This window comes from Suricata suricatta, chromosome 2, assembly GCF_006229205.1.
Source record: "Suricata suricatta isolate VVHF042 chromosome 2, meerkat_22Aug2017_6uvM2_HiC, whole genome shotgun sequence".
In the NCBI taxonomy this organism is placed as follows: domain Eukaryota; kingdom Metazoa; phylum Chordata; class Mammalia; order Carnivora; family Herpestidae; genus Suricata; species Suricata suricatta.
The window spans coordinates 145,794,176-145,810,853 of record NC_043701.1 but is presented as its reverse complement, the minus strand read 5'-3'; the positions used below and the strand labels follow the sequence as shown (position 1 = coordinate 145,810,853).

Here is a 16,678-nt window from a genome sequence, read left to right as displayed (position 1 = left end):
CCCCCCCCCCCCCCCCCCCCCCCCCCCCCCGTGCTCTTTAACAGGAAGGTTGTAAATGCAAGTGCTAACTGGTAAATTTTGCCAGCAGCATGGATGAATCGCTCCAGAAGTTTTTGGGACGAGACTTGGAGAAACAACTGTCCTTTACTTATGTATTTTTTAATTTTAATTTTATTTTTTGAGAGAGAGAGAGAAGGGAAGAGAGAGAGACTCGTAAGCAGGCTCCACACTCAGCATAGAGCCCCAGGCTCAAGCAGCCATCCAGGCACCCAACAGTGGTTCTTTTAAATAGGATGCTTCCTCGTCAACAAAGCCAATTTCACACAACCTTAATATGTTTCAGTGTAAATTTCCTGTTTAAATACTTCTATAATTAAGACCAGATTAGCAAGAATTCTAGAGTTCATTTGACAGATTTCTTATCTCCACTGTGGCATCTAGTATCTCTGGGTGTAGACTCTTTTTCCGGTGCCCACCTGCCATGTTACTCAGTTTAAAACACCCTTCACTGTGGCACCCAGAGCGATGCAATGGTGGTATCATACCTCCCCAAATTTGATGGAAAAAAGAAACAAAACTATTCAGATGTAACATTGAAAAACAAGGGTACCATAAGCAGATCAGAAAAATTTCCTAATTCCTGAAAAACAAGAAGGTGAAGAGATCAAGTATAAAATGAAATAGCAGTAGGAAATCATAACCCAAAACATTTGAGACTGTTGGAGATGGGAATGATTTCAAGGGAACCCCAAACTGAAACTTGGCCTCTAACAGAGTTGGGGGCATGAGCGGAGGTGGAGCAGCCGAGGGGCAGCAGGCCCTTGGTCCCAGGCATCCCCTGCCTGTGCTAAGCGGCCAGCAGGGGTGGCCTCGGCCCCGAGCTAGGCAGTGCAGGACGGTCCTGGGCCTCCAGCTGCAGGGAGGCCACTGCCTCTGGAGGCAGGACGCTCCCAGAAGATGTGAATAACCTTAGCGAAGCCAAGACATATGTCCCCACAGATCACAACATAATGTCAAAGTAATGCTGGACCTTCACTTTTATTTCAGAAACACTGTGGAGAGGATATACGGTCTGCAAAAGATGTTCCTTTTTTTGTTTTTAATTTTTAATGTTTATTTTTGAGAGAGAGAGAGAGAGAGAGAGAGAGTGAGCAGGGAGGGGCAGAGAGAGAGGGAGACACAGAATCCAAAGCAGCTCCAGGCTCTGAGCTGTCAGCAGAGAGCCCGACGCGGGGCTCAAACACACCAACCATGGGATCATGACCTGAGCTGAGGTAGGCATTTAGTGGACTGAGCCACCCAGGAGCCCCTAAAAAAGATGTTTCTTAAAGCTCTCCTTTTCTCTGCTACTCCGCAGCAGTGCTGATATCCCAGGTTTATCTTGAAAATATCAAATATCAGCAGCTCTGGTCTGAGTACCATTTCTCCATCCTCCTCCAAGAAAGCTCCTCCCAACCCTGCCTAACAGTGACAACACTTGCTGAGGGCCAGGAGGGAGGGGGACGTAAATGTGGAGTAGGAAAAGCCTGAATCTTCTCGTAGGCAAAAAGAAAGGTTCACTTCTTTTTTTAATTTTATTTCAAGCAGAGGGGAGGCAGAGAGAGAGGAGGAGAAAGAGCACGAGTCGGGGAAAGGCAGAGAGAGAGAGAGAGAGAGAGAATTCCAAGCATGTTCTGAGCTGTCAGTGTAGAGCCCGACGGGGGCTCAAACCCACGAACCATGAGATCATGACCTGAGCCAAAACCAAGAGTCAGAGGCTCAAACAACTGCACCATCCAGGTGCCCCAGAAAGGATCACTTTTTAATTTTTGCTCTAACAAACAGCTATTACCCCATCACTTCCTGATAAAAACAGGAAGCCGAGGAACACTGAACTTAGGTGAGCAGGGGTTCACTAATACAAAAAGGGCTACATATTTGTGGAAAATGAATGTCATGAACAAGAGAATACAAAACTCAAAAGAATTAAGATTTTGGAATATGCAAGTCTCTAAAACAATGTAGGAAACTGGAAATCTTCCTTGCCATTCAGGTTCTAGTTTCTAAATCCCATCCTAAGAGGAATCAGAGTGCCTTGGAGAAATGGCTGACTCCATGGCTGGGACAGGTAAAGTACTAGATAACCCTGAAACATCTTTAACAAAAAAGTTAAGAAGTGCTCAAAAAAAAAAGACTCCAGAACCAACTTGATGAATTTCTAGTGGTCAAGTCTCAATCAACTTGAGCATCAAAATAAATAATGACCTAATAGACTATAACTCATTGTATAAAGTAAGAATCTGTTAGTTCCTACTACTAATAAAACAACAAACAAGAAGGGGAGACCTCTTCCTTACAGCAGAATGCCAATTAACAAATGTAAATGTAATAACCCAAGCAAAAATCACTGTTTTGTGAACACTGATTCACAGTGGAATTACCATGGCTGGAACAGTCTTAAATTCTCTCCATAACATAGTGATTACAAAGGGAACCAACCACCTGTGCAGTGAAGCAGGCATCATCTCGAGTAAGGGATCAACAATGACGTTAATAATGGCCTCCCAATGGGACACAACACACTCTGGCCTTTTTACTCTAGAAAATGAATCTGGAGAACTATTTCAGATTGAAGGAGGAGACAAGGAGAGGCAATGTGACGGGTTCCGGGCCAGTAAATGTGCTCTCGAGGACTTTATTAGAATAAACTGGCAAAGGTCTGCAGATTATAGTATTGCTGGTAATTGTTATGGTATCAATGTTGACTTTCCTGATTTTGGAAACTGTACCTATTGGTTATGTAATAGAATATCCCTGAAATATTTAAAGAAGCACGAGCTCTGGAATTTAATCCAAGTAGTTCAGAAAAAGTATGTATATGTATGGTTGTATGTGTGTATGTATGTGTGCACAGACATTCCAAGATCAGTGTTTATAATGCTGTAACACAGACTGACAAGGCAATTGTGGCAAAATGTAGTAATAGTTTATGAATCTGGGTGAAGGGTAAATGGCATCCTTTATACTATTTTTTATAACTTTTCTGGAATTTTAAAATTATTTCAAAATAAAGTTAAAATAAAATTTGGTGGAGGGGCACCTGAGTGGCTCAGTGGGTTAAGCATCTGACTCCTGATTTCTGCTCACAGTTCATTAGACGGAGCCCCGTGTTGGGCTTTGCACTGACAGCGCGGACCCTGCTTGGGATCCTCTCTCTCCTTTTCTCTCTCTCAAAATAAATAGACATTAAAAAAAATTTTTTTGGTCTAAATAAAAAACTCAGATGGGCTGAAAAGAATGTAGGATGGAACAAATAAGAGACATATTAAGAAACATGGAAGAAACATCCAGGAAACCTAGTATTTGCCTAATAGGAGTTCTAGAAAGAAAAGATAAAGAAGGGAAGGGAGTTTCAAAATAAATAGTGGAAGTTCCCAGGTGTAAGGAAAGGTTAAAGGCACCCACTTAGTACTAACACAAAGAAATGTATCTAGACATGGCAAGTTTAAATTTCAAAACAACAAAAATAAAAAAATTGTTTCTTGAATGAAATAAATTAAATTACAAAGGACCGAGTTAGACACGTCAGACTTCTTACAGGCAACAGGGATGCTGTAAGTATCTTCAGTTAGATTCTATCTCCAGCCAAAATCTGAGCCAAGAAGGAAGACAGAGCCAAATAGTAGGTTTTGATTTTTAAGTGTTTGATTGAAATGCCCACCATAACAGCATTGGTCTTTTATTTTGCCATGGCCTTTGGATTGTCTTTTTAATTGTTTCAGCGCTTATTCGGATTTCAGTCACGCGGCGCAGCAACAGAGAGCAGAGCAGCAGGTGCGCTCCACCAACCTCTGTTACCTGCCAGTTTTCATTTTCCTTTAAAAACGGCTCCCCTCTCAGCAACGAAGGCCTTAGTTCTTCCTTCCTCTGGCTTGAAAATATTTTCAATGTGAGTTATTTCGTACTAATTTTTGGCTTTCAAATAATGGTCATCTTTCAGGTTCCCTGTAGACGGGATATTTAGAGCACTGAGGTGGAGGTAGGAAGCACTGGGGAAGCTGGAATCACCTTGAACTTCGTTCTGAGCATACACGGGGACACACAGAGTGTAAGTAACCGTGAGATCATGACTGGAGCCGAAGTCGGATGCCCAACCGACTGAGCCACCAGACATCCCTTAGAGTGTAAGTAACCGGACAAAGGCCAGGATGATACAGTTTAGAGGAGTATGGGGTGCCTGGGTGGTTCAGTCCGTTAAGCATCTGGCTTCAGCTCAGGGCATGATCTCACGGTTCATGAGTTCGAGCCCCACATCGGGTGCTGTGCTGACAGCTCAGAGCCTGGAGCCTGCTTCAGATTCTGTATCTCCCTCTCTCTCTGTCCCTCCCCTGCTCAGCTCATACTGTTTCTGTCTCTCGGGGAAAAAAAAAAAAACATTAAAAAAAGTTGAGGAGTAATAGGCAGGTCACACATATTCTACCTAAACATGAGTAGGACAATCTCTACCTCAAAGGGCAATTAGGGATTAACTTTTCAGCCCCAGCCTTGGCTTCGATCTAAGTATTTTTTGGGTGTACCTTTGCACTCGAACTAAGCCTCCTCCTCTTGATTCCCAGCTTTAGAGGGACTTGCCTCTTTCTGCCCTTAACCTGAGCTCACAGTATTGGCCTCCCCAAGGTCAGTGCAGTGCCCCTGCCGCTGGGTGGCCTCTGCCTGCTGCGGATGGCTGGCCACCTTTGGTGCACCATGTCCGCCTAGTCACGGCCGCACTGCTCCAAGGCCTGAAGCAAAGCTTTGCAGGAATATGCATCTAATTAAATACAGTCTGAAGTGCCAGAAATGGTCCATGCACTAGCAACAGGCAGATAAATATTTCTCCAAGTGAATGAAGGCTTCATGACTGAATTAGTGTCTGCTTGAAATTACCTACAAGGATTAGATTATTCTGGAAGAACAGTGTCCTCATTTCTTAATGTTTACTCTAATAGTACTACTAATATTAAAGAAACCTTGCAAATAGTCACTATTCCAACTAGTGGGTGAGAGTGACAGATTACGCTGGGAAGGAGAAATGAATATACTGATCCAGGTTTTGAGTCAGCCTTTCACAGATGGAAGGAAATCTAGCAAGTATTTGATAGGCCCAGGAAATGCCAGACTCCTCTTTCCCAGGCTGCAGGAGGACTGCATGATGTTTCAGGAAACCCTCTTACAGTGACACGAAATGGGGGCTCCTGGGAGGAATCTAGAATAGGCTATATCCAACTACGCATCTTTCTTGGAGGGGAGAACCATGGACTAGTCCCAAATCTTTTATGATGACAGAACAGGAGAGCTACCTTCCGCCCAAAGCTCCAGCTTTTATCAAAGCATCTGCTGCAAGGACACTGCAAGCCAGATAACGTGGATTCCATCACTCTCAATAAAGAAGGGAGTTACATGACAAGAAGCCAGGGACTGTGGCAGCAGAGAGGGAAGGAGACTGGCACAGCGAGATGAACTCTCCTGATGGACTAGTATATGAGTCCATGAGAAACCCTCCAGGCAGGAATTCGGCAGTACTTAACCAAGAACCTTCCATTTTTTTAAATCTTAAATAATCCTTTAAAGGTTCATATCCCTGAGTCTCACCTTTAGGAATGTAATCTAAGAGAATGAGTTTATGATTTAAAAGATTTAAGTAGAAGGATGTTCAGCATATTTGTTATATATTTTGAAAACAACAGAAAGAACCCAGTATTCAACAGGGAATTACAAAAATAAATTATTCTTTCTACTTGGTGGAATACTCCGTAGTCAATTTTTTTTAAAGTTACATTTTCAGTGGATTTATATTAATGACATACTATGTTCCTGATTTTGTAAAATATGCAGCAGAAAAGAGTGAAAGGGAACATTTAAATGTAAATAGGGTTCACATGTGGTAATAGAATTGTAATTTTATTTGCTTCTTTATGCTTTCCTATGTTTTCCCGTTTCTGCAATGAGTAAATAGTTTTAGAATTAGAAAAGAAATTCTTTTAAGGGAAATAACCCTTCATTGTAATAGGTTTTTTAATATTAAAAAAATTTTTTTTAATGTTTTTTTATTTATTTTTGAGAGACAGAGAGAGACCGTGTGAGCAGGGGAGGGTCAGAGAGAGAGGGAGACACAGAATCTGAAGCAGGCTCCAGGCTGTGAGCTAGCTGTCAGCACAGAGACCGACGCGGGGCTCGAACCCACAAACCATGAGATCATGACCTGAGTCAAAGCCGGACGCTCAACTGACTGCGCCACCCCGATGCCCCATCATTGTAATAAGTTTGTAACTTCTCTCTACACAAAGGAAAGAGTGCGTGGTCACTTACTGGCCTTGTGCTCCACACTGGATTTCCGGTAGCTGAGATGCACATCTCAGAGATGCGTGTACATGCACTAACTTGTTATAAAATCTCACCAGACATGTGACTTTTGACACACGATACAGTCCGAGCAGAGTATCACAAAACACATCACTAAAGTATACTAAAATAAGGTTATTTACTTAAAAATGATACATTGGATGTAATCTATATATAGAACAAAGCAATTAATGGTAAACTTAATAAGGCACCTTTTAAACCAGATGCTGTACAAAATACATTTAGTGTGTTACATATCAAAGATGAATCTATATTTTTGGTGTTTTACAATTTGCATAATAAAACTGTTTTTTACCCTTCTTTCAATGTCTATGTACAACTTCCCTAATTAAGCTATAATGATATTTTCATTTTATACAATATATATATACTACATTTTAGTTTTTAAATGGGCAAGGACAATGGTCACTAAAAGGGCTTAAATAATTCCACTGAAAGCATAGTACAGAGCACAAGCTAAAATGACAATAGATTTAATCCTTTGCAAGAGCCGTATTCACACACTTTCCTTGCGGGATGACCGTCACCTGTGGCCTCACGTGCCGCCGCCCGGACTTGGCTGGGTGTTTGCACATGTCGGCTCCCGGCGGTTCTCACTGGGACTCACTCCCGTAACAGCACCGGGCAGGACGATGCTACCCGATGTTCACAGCTGACCCAAGCAAATAATAAGTACACCCCTTCCGACGGTACAAGAGCTACAACAATCTTTTTTTTAAAAAATCAACTAGTGTTTCTACTTTTGAGGTTGTTTTAGATCTGGAACATTTCCAAACAACATGTATGAAAAGTTTCATAAATTATTTAATTTATGAAATTTTGTCTGGAATAAATTATCCAATACCAAATTTGATCTTGGGCCAGTTTAAGAGATACATGATTTTTTTAAAAGTCGTAGTACGTTTTTTGTTCTAAACAGAAGTAAAGTGTAGGAAAAGAAAAAGGTACTGTTTTTAGATTGCATAAATAAAAAATCTGGCACATTCTGGAAAACATAATTTTCAAAAGCTATAGGTCACTCTCTAAGTTTAGGGACACTTCTAACATTGACCGGAATATCTTTTGTGAAGACATTTTCAGAGAAACTAGATTCAAGCTAAACTCTAAGTGGGGCCAAATAATGGCTCCTGGGGTTTTACAAATTATTAACTACATTGTACTATGCAATACTCCCTCTTAGTCTTTAAATAGTTCAGTTATTGGAGAAACTTAGAAACTGAAAAGTGAGAGTAGAAAGGAGAGAAGAAAATAAGTTTCATGCATATTTTGGGGCTTTAGTATTTGAAATATGGCATCATTTGCTTTTTAAAGACCATGCTATCTTAGAAAATATTTTCACTAAACAAGCTGCTGAAGTTAATTCTTGATACCACTTTTTATACATTTATTAAAAAAATCATTATAGTGGTCTTCTACTTATATACTATCTGTAATTGTCTGCTCTCACGCTATTTTAACATTTCTAAGAAAAGAGTTTGCCTTTCTTTACATACTTTGTTATTAAGATGACAAATAATTTTCAAGATTTATAATTTATCCAATAAAAATAAAGCATGGTTAACCTCGAATTATGATCAGAGCTCAGAAGTGTTCTTAAATCACAGAGCAACATGGATTAGAATCTGTCAGTACAGACACAGGGAGAACATTCTGGAAGAGCATGTTATGGCAATACTATCAATATATACATTTACTGCTTCTGATGAACACTTCAGACCTTATGTTAGATGAAAACTATTAAACTTAGTCAAAACTGTTCAAGAAAATCTCACATTTGTGAAGTTTGATGTATAGGTAAACACCTAAGAGTTTCATCCTTAAACGCCAGATTTTTGGCAATAAATGGATACATGCTCTGATTCCTCCCCTTTACATTTTTTTTTAACTATGTTGTGATATAATCACATTTATTTTATGTTACATTAAAAAAACCATTCACTTTCTGCACCCATGAGCTGTTTGTTCAGGATAAGACATTAACATGTAAAGGCATTACAGAAGTGTAAGTGTAAGTAAATCTGAATTACTCCTTGGGGTAACAAGGCATGCATAAAACACGCAGCGCTGTGAGTAACAGCTCTATGGGACAGACACAGGTCATGTCTATAGACGTTTCAGTCTATAGTCATATCTCTAGACACCAAACTCTTTTTGCCTGACTCTTCATTGTCATCACAAGTTATGGAACAGAAATCATAAAACCAAAAGTCTCAAATGCTTTAAATGCCCAAAAGAGTTGTTGATAAGTTTATATCAGCCCTGAAATAGAAATTCTCAATTGGAGGATCCCTTCACAAAGAAAACATGAGATGACAGCATCTTTATGGAAAGTCTATGCCTGAAATAACAAAGTCCGAGATTTGATATATGATTTTGAATGCACTAATTCTGAAAATTTATATGTAGTTCTACTTTATGTTTTTTCTGGTATTTTCATTTTATCCCCTTAAGAATGGGATATGAGGTCACAGGCGCTGGTTTCTACAGTATGCATGTATGTACATATGTAAAGTATGGTTGTAAAAGAGGTGTTTTGCAAATAAAGCACTTTACACACAAAATATAAATAACTTCCCTTTTAAAAGTTACTGAGAATAAAGAATATAGAACATGGTTATAGGCACTTACATTGCTATGAAATGCAGTAATGAGCAGTTCACTTCAATAAGAAGTGTTTTTCTTTAGAAGGTTCATGGCATTGGAAGTTCCAACTTTGGAGAAGAGGATTCTCATGACAAAAGTGCGAATTACCAAACAGAAAGAAAGAAAAGAGATGGAAAGAAGGGGGGAGGAGGGGAGGGGAAGCGGGTGGGGAGGGAGGGAGGGAGAAAAAGATGGTAATGAAAGGAAAACAGACCAAATTTACAGACACTTTATAGTTCTTTTGGCTTTTGTATCAACTTTTGTGTTAAAAAATAAAGTTGGCAGAAAAGCTTGCTCACTTGCAAGGTAAATAAATGGCTTTTACAGGATTGGAGAATCTTGGTCAGGTAATGATTTTTAAAGCACAAAACCAATAGTCACCAATATCTTCCTGTGCATTCATAAATTCTTTCCTTCTAATTCGAAAGGCAGCAGAAGAATCCTGGTGTGTGTGTGTGTGTGTGTGTGTGTGTGTACACCAACATCAAAGCATGACAAACTACCATAAACTAGGGAGTATCCCCAACAGATCATAATCCATAGGCTGTTTACAAAGGTGGAGTACAGATTAAACTTCCTCAGGCAGAAGGCAAAGGTGTGAATTTCTCCATCTCTGCTGAATTCATTTGTCTTCTTAAGGCTTTCACAGAAAGCACCATTTTATGAACAGGGAATTCAGTACCCAGAGTTTGGAGACTTATTAATCAGGATTGAAGTCTTGATGTAGTTCATAAAAACTCAATTGAAAAAAAAAAGGCATCAAAAACCATTTAAAATAAAGCCGTCCATATATAAAGAACGAAGTGTTTAGAAGTTCCCAGCTTGTATTCTACAGAGGACTGGAAGGTTTCATATTAGCAGCCAGTGAAGGTGTAGTGAGGAAGGAGTCTGAGAACCACGTTAGCATCCTTACTCTGCTCAACTTCCACCGTTCCTTGGGTGAAAACAGTTCCTGCAGTCTCAAATTCCTCCTCAGGACTGTTTAGCCATCAAATCTTTACATCCTGGGATTCAACCATCTTGGCAAGTGTCTTCTTGATTCTCAGAGCTGTAAGTCTGGAGGCTGGATTATGGGCCCAGCATTCTGACATGAGCTTCAAAACTGCTCGTAGACACTGAGAAGAAGAGAGAATGTGGTGAGCATATAAAGATCTTTGATGACACTGACCAACCCCTTCAGGGGACAGAGCTCTGCTTACTTCATCGCTGTTCCATCGATTGGACACAATTGGCCGCAGGCGTTTGACACACACCACCTCACGCATATCTTCATATGACGGGTCATTGGGTACCATGTTGTAATAAGGCAACTGGTACTCTTCTACTATCCCTGGAGGAAGTGAGAAGACACTGTGGGCACAAAAATGGTGGCTGGACAAAATATGTCAACCTACTCAGCACCTCTCACTTAACTACGGGAGTTATAAAAGATTCCTACACAAAGAAGATATGAATTAGAGAGTAAATGATTCACTTTTAATAGTAAATGTATGTTCGTCTCTTTTTTCGTGCCTAATTATTTCCTCTGCCTCCATCAGGACAGGGTCCCCATGATACCTGTGGACCTACCTATGTGAACCCCTTAAAAAAGTAAGGTGAAATGCTCATTTACCTTCATTTTAATCTAATCATTTACATACATAATTGTTCTTACTAATAAATGCAGTCTTTAGTTTTTGTTTTGCTTTGTTTTGCTCTGCTGCAGCACGACAACATGGTTGGGGAACAGTTAACGCGGCGGGCTGGAGACTGAGGAGGCCTGCGCGGAGGGCTGGCGCTGGGCCGGGGTCTGGAGCGTGCTGGGCAAACAGGTCCCTACACACTTATAAAACTTCTCTTGGTGATAAGGGCCACTCACGGTGCCTGGACAGTTTGTGCAAAACGTATGGTTTGTGCTGAACACCTGTTCTCGTTCTAGGAGTTTGGAATTCTGGTACTTGCTAGGGGGAGGATGCCCGTGTAACCCGCCTCCAAGTCTATCTTTGGGTGCTAGGTCTCTCATGAAGTTTCCTAGCTGACGATATTTCACAAGTGTCCTAACTCATTGCTGGAGAGATTATGCACATCCTGTGAGACTCCACTGGGGGAGGACTTCTGGAAGCTTGTGTCTGATTTCCTCTGAACTTTGCTCCGTGTACCTTTTCCCCTGGCTGGTTTTATCTGTATTCTTTCACTGTAATAAATCTTAGCTGTGAGGACAACTATACGCTGAGTCCTGTGAGTCCTTGTAGTGAAATCACAGAACGTGGGTGCGGCCTTGGGATCCCTGACATACATGACACCTAAATTATGTAAGTGGAGCTGTTACTTTTTGAATAATGAGGATATAACATACCTGGAAACACACTACCTAACGTCTTACCTCCTGTGACACAACGACGAGCCATTTCCCAAATGATCAGGCCGAAGCTGTAGATGTCGGCCATTATGTAGGGCTGGAAGTGGTTTTTATTCAAGCTCTCATCCAGCACCTCCGGAGCCATGTAGCGTTTGGTGCCCACCCTGGTATTCAAGGGTACGTCAACTTCGTTCGTGTCGCTGAAACAGAGACAATGTTCAGGTGGAGCGCCAGATAAACAAAACAGCTTATTTTCTCTTCTTGTCACATTGTAAGTCAGGCTCTCTTTGTTCCATGGGTACACACACACACACACACACACAAATATATAAAAAATAAAATTAAAAAACCCCTACCTACTTACCTACCTAATATTTCCACATTCCCTTAAAAGAATTCCTTGGGGCCAGATGTATTTTAAAATTTTGCATTTTCCAGACTTTAGAAAAGTAACAAACCCCTTAAATATATGTTATATATTCCATAACATCCCAGCAGGGTCTGGGGACTCAATAAAAATCATTCCTGTATTTGCAGTGAAAAGCAAAGTATGAATGAATATTCATACTATCCTGGATAAAAACAATAAATACCTCACATCAGTTCAAGTCAAGTTTTGTCACCAAACACGTTTAGTGCCTCTTTAAGAAAAAGGATAGGACTGAATATAAGAAAGAGTGGTAGATAATTATGTCCCAGAACCAGTGAATGTGAAACTAAACTGAGATAAATCTTTTGATTTTACCATTCCCACATGATAACCTCCAGCTCTGTGACACAGGATTACATTTTCTTCTTTATGGGTCCAACCCACTTAGTTCTATTGTAACATTTACACAATCATATTGATAATCTGTAATAAATGATGTCTATTGGTTTTTCAAATTTTGGACTGAATTTTAGAGTCGGAAGATATGAATGCTTTGTTGCTTAAGCCCCCAATTCTAGCATGTTCTGGAAACTACTCTGTAGCTGAGATTAATATAATGTATTTTAGGTTTCTTAAAACAGCACCTGATGAGTATTTGAGCCAATGGCAAAGAACAACAGGATCAGAAGACTAATAACTAGGGAAGAAGACTGACATTTTAACATTTACTTTATTACAGACGGATGGACGGACAGACAGACAGACGGAGTACTTTTATTTTATAACCTGAAATGAATTCTGAAAAGTAAACTGGCTGCTGTATCCGAGTTATAACACTATTAAAACAGTTTCAATGGTTTCCTAAATATTTGGTAATTCTGTTTTAAAAATATTGATAATTTCAAATGGTGGGGGAGAAATGAAATACGTCTGTGGGAGTGTGAAGTGATTGCATGCCCCTGAAGGGGCAGCCTGCAAATACACTATCCTTTAATAGGCACAAATACTCTGTTAGCCCTCTCTCCAGGAATCCGCCACAAACACTTGTGGGAGTGTTCAAGGATACTGTAAGTGGGTAAAATACAATGTTTCTTAGAGCATTTATAACAAAAATAATACACTGACAGACGACTTTAATGCCCATCAGGTCACAGATGAAATAAACTACAGTATATCTACATAAAGGAAAACTCTGTACCAAAGTTGTTAAAAAGAACGAAGCAGGGGTGCCTGCCTGGATGGCTCAGTTGGTTAAACCTTTGACTCCTGGTTTCAGCTCAGGTCATGACCTCACAGTTCATGACTTCAAGCCCCACAATGGCCTGCTTGGAATTCTCTCTCCTCCTCACTCTGCCCTTCCTCCACAAGCATGTGCACCCCTCTCTCAAAATAAATAACTAAATTTTAGGGTGCTTGGTGGCTTAGTTGGTTAAGCATCCAACTTCGGCCCAGGTCATGATCTTGTAAGTCCATGAGTTCAAGCCCCGCATTGGGCTCTGTGCTGACAGCTCAGAACCTGGAGCCTGCTTCAGACTCTGTGTCTCCCTCTCTCTGCCCCTCCCCGGCTCATGTTCTGTCTTTGTCTCTGTCTCTGTCTCTCTCTCTCTCCCTCAAACATAAATAAACATCAAAAAATAAAAATAAATCTATAAATAAACTTTAAAAAATGAAACAGATCTACATAAACTGAAATAGAATGATGTCTAAGATAATAAAAAGCAGGAAATCAAGAGTTATGTAGAGGAGGATGTAAGTTTTGTAAAAAAAAAAACAAAAAACAAAAAAAAAAAAACAAAAAACCACAACAGAAAAACAAAACACCAAGACAAAAAAATCCCAACTATTTCTTTATAGAGCTAAGTACGTACAAATACATGTTTGGAATTCCACTCTCCTGAATCCAAACAGGCAAATATCTTTTGGAGATTAAGATGATTTCAAAGCAGCAGGCAAAGATTCACTTACCTATTGAATTTAACAGCAAGGCCCAGGTCAGCAATACAGCAACTTCCATTTTTCTTAATGAGGATGTTTTTGCTTTTTAGGTCTCGATGAGCAATTGCAGGCTTTCCTTGGGTGCCGTAAATTTCCGTGTGGAGATGGCACAGACCACAGGCAGCTGAATAAGCCAACTTGAGCAGGGCTCTGGTATCGAGTGTAGCACATTTCAGGAAATCATATAGAGATCCGTTTTCGTGGTAATCAGTAATCAAATAGAGCTGAGTCCAGGAACCTGTACCTTTAATGTCTGCTGCTATAAAACCTGTTCAATTAGTGAGTTTCAAAGGTTAGTAATAGGAGGTGGGTAGGAAGAAAAATGAATGTTCATTCAGGATACTGAGAATAACCTAGGGATTGTGTACAGATAACAAAAATTTAATCTGCCTAATGAAATCTCTTGAAGATGTTACCAATTTTTCCTGCCATTTATATATATATCTCTACAATTCTGTAATACATTGAAAATAATCTTAACAATAATCATGAAAACGACAGTCATATTACTAAAAAAAAAAAAAAAAGATCACATATCAGAAAATAGCCTGGGGGGATGTTATCCATATACATGATTCTCTATGCATGAAAAACTACTAGAAGAAAGAATGTGGAAAAGCTCTCAAATTGAAACGTGGACACATTACAATAATAAAGCTAAAAAGTTCAATTAAGAGTCTGCTCCTAATGAAACCAACTCCCATTTGCCCATCGAGCCTCAGCACATCTGCCTTTCCGCCTGGCTCACTAACAGGCAGGACCAGAACACTGGGCTCCTTTCCTTCTTTTTTCTGGTCCTTTTTCCCTTCAGAAAAAGGTCAGTGAGTGCTGGGTTGAACAGTGCACGCCCTCAATACCAACTCATGTCCACTTGGTACCTGTAAATGTGAGCTTATTTGGAACAGGATCTTTCTAGATGTAATCAAATTCAGATGGGGTCACAGGAGATCAGGATGCACCCTAATTCAATGACCAGCATCCTTACAAGATGGAAATTTGGACAGAGACGCACAGGGGAGAAGGCCATTTGACAGCAAACAGCAAGGGTGTGGTCTCCAAGCCAAGAAACGCCAAAAACTGCTGGCGATCACCCGAAACTGGGAAGAGGCAAGGAAGGGGCCTCTCCCAGAGCAGAGCCTTCAAAGCACACAGCTCTGCTGACACCCTTGCTTTATACTTCTTGCTTCCATAACTCTGAGAAATAAATTTCTGTTGTTTTAAGCCACCCAGTTTGTGGTAATTTGTTATGACAGCCCTAGAAAACTAATAGTTAAGTGTCTGGAATACTTGTGGCAATGTGCTATGCACTCTCGAAATTAAAGGGTAGGGAAATAGTAGCTGAAAAGTCAGGAAAGCTAAGGGAGTTTATGTACCCCACTGATCAGAGCAGACCTAAATTACTTTTCTGTTCTGTAAATGAAGGTGGGCGGAGTGGTTTGGTTTACAAAAGGCATAAAGGTACATACAGTTAAAGTTATGCCAGAAAACTTAAATTGCCTTTAAAAAACTTGGGTTTTGTCACTAGATGAGTAAGTCCAATAAAGTAGCACTACTTCCAATTTGAAACTCACTCTTGTTTTCTTAGTTGGACAGTAAATAAAGTGGTTGGTTGGTGGGCATTCAGGATTGTTTTGTATTAAAACTGCCGTATTCTCCTGGGTTTCCTTTAGCCAAGCACACGTAAGTGAATTCCTGTGTTCAGAGCCCATGTGGCAGTCTTCTATCCGCGCCCACTCACCCTGTCAGAATACAGAACCAACTGAAACCAAACGGGTACCCACCAAGTATGTTTTCATGGCGCATCAGCACTGTCTGATAGATCTCCGTTTCTCGAAACCAGCTAGCTTCTTCAGTGGTAAAAAATACTTTGACTGCCACTTTTTCGCCACGCCATTTACCCATCCACACTTCTCCATATCGGCCTTTACCGACTTGCCGGACCATCTGAATCTGTTTGGCAATAGTTCGCTGTACCTTCAGAGAAAGAGGTAAAATGTTTGTGGAGTTCCTGATGAATAGAACCTGCTAAGACTGAGAAAGTGGTCTGACGGCCCATCCCCACCAAAAAGGATGGGATATGCAGCCAATCGATCGCCCTGTTAGAATTTGTAACGTGTTCAAAAGTAGATGAAACAATGTACAACATATTGTGAAATCACATGCTAACGGATTGGTCAGTATGGGAGACTTTGCAAAAATGGTCAAAATAATTCCGCGCCTAGTGCACACCCCCTCCTCCACAGACTCTGGGCCTGGCCATGTGACGGGCTCTCGGCAACAGAACAACGTGATGCAAGTGGAGACCTGAAAAGCGTTTGTGCGCTGGGGAACTCTGGGACTGATGAACAATTCCATGGGAAGCCCTGGCCGTGTCCGGGAGGGAGCATCCAGCTCCAGCCGAGCAAGCCCAAAGAACTGCCCAGTAGACCCACAGAATCATGGAGGGTGGGGGGAGGGTTAATCAATGGCTGTTGCTTCAAGCCACTAGGCTCGAGGTGCTTTATCGTGCAGCAAAATCTAAATGACAGTTACAAATCTTCCACTCAAGTCTGGAAGACCCTACGTGACCTGGCACCTGCCTGACTCTCCAGCCTCATCATCTGCTATCATCAGCCACCTACCGCCCCTCTTATTGATCTTATTTCAGCTTTTAGGATTCACTTAAGAGTGTCATTTCTCTGTGAAGCACTTTCATAGCCACATATACCTTGTAGCTGCTACACTTCTCACAATTATAACTTTATTATTATGTATACATGTATTTGTTTGAACTCTATTCCCTCCTACTCACAGAATATAGGGATTTATTAAGGGCAACACTTGAAATAGACGTGTCTTCATTATTAATTTTCGTTGTATCAAAGATGCACATTAATTGCCACCTTTCATTTTCAGAAGCACTAGTGGCCATTTTAAGCCATTTGAGCCCCGTGTCCCTCTCTGTGCTGACA

General features: G+C 40.7%; 1 protein-coding gene across 2 annotated transcripts in view; it reads right to left on the bottom strand.

Annotated features, from left to right (window-relative positions):
• Window positions 1-6,480: 6,480 nt before the first annotated feature.
• Window positions 6,481-16,678, bottom strand: part of BMPR1A (bone morphogenetic protein receptor type 1A) — a 58,530-nt gene continuing 48,332 nt past the window's right edge. For both annotated transcript variants that reach the window (XM_029932065.1, XM_029932066.1), the window contains 5 exons: window positions 15,509-15,701; window positions 13,698-13,995; window positions 11,387-11,562; window positions 10,224-10,354; window positions 6,481-10,139 (listed from right to left, as the gene is read on the bottom strand). In XM_029932065.1, the coding sequence (XP_029787925.1) occupies window positions 10,014-10,139; window positions 10,224-10,354; window positions 11,387-11,562; window positions 13,698-13,995; window positions 15,509-15,701 (924 nt within the window). In that variant the 3' untranslated portion in view covers window positions 6,481-10,013. The remainder of the gene's footprint in view (window positions 10,140-10,223; window positions 10,355-11,386; window positions 11,563-13,697; window positions 13,996-15,508; window positions 15,702-16,678) is intronic.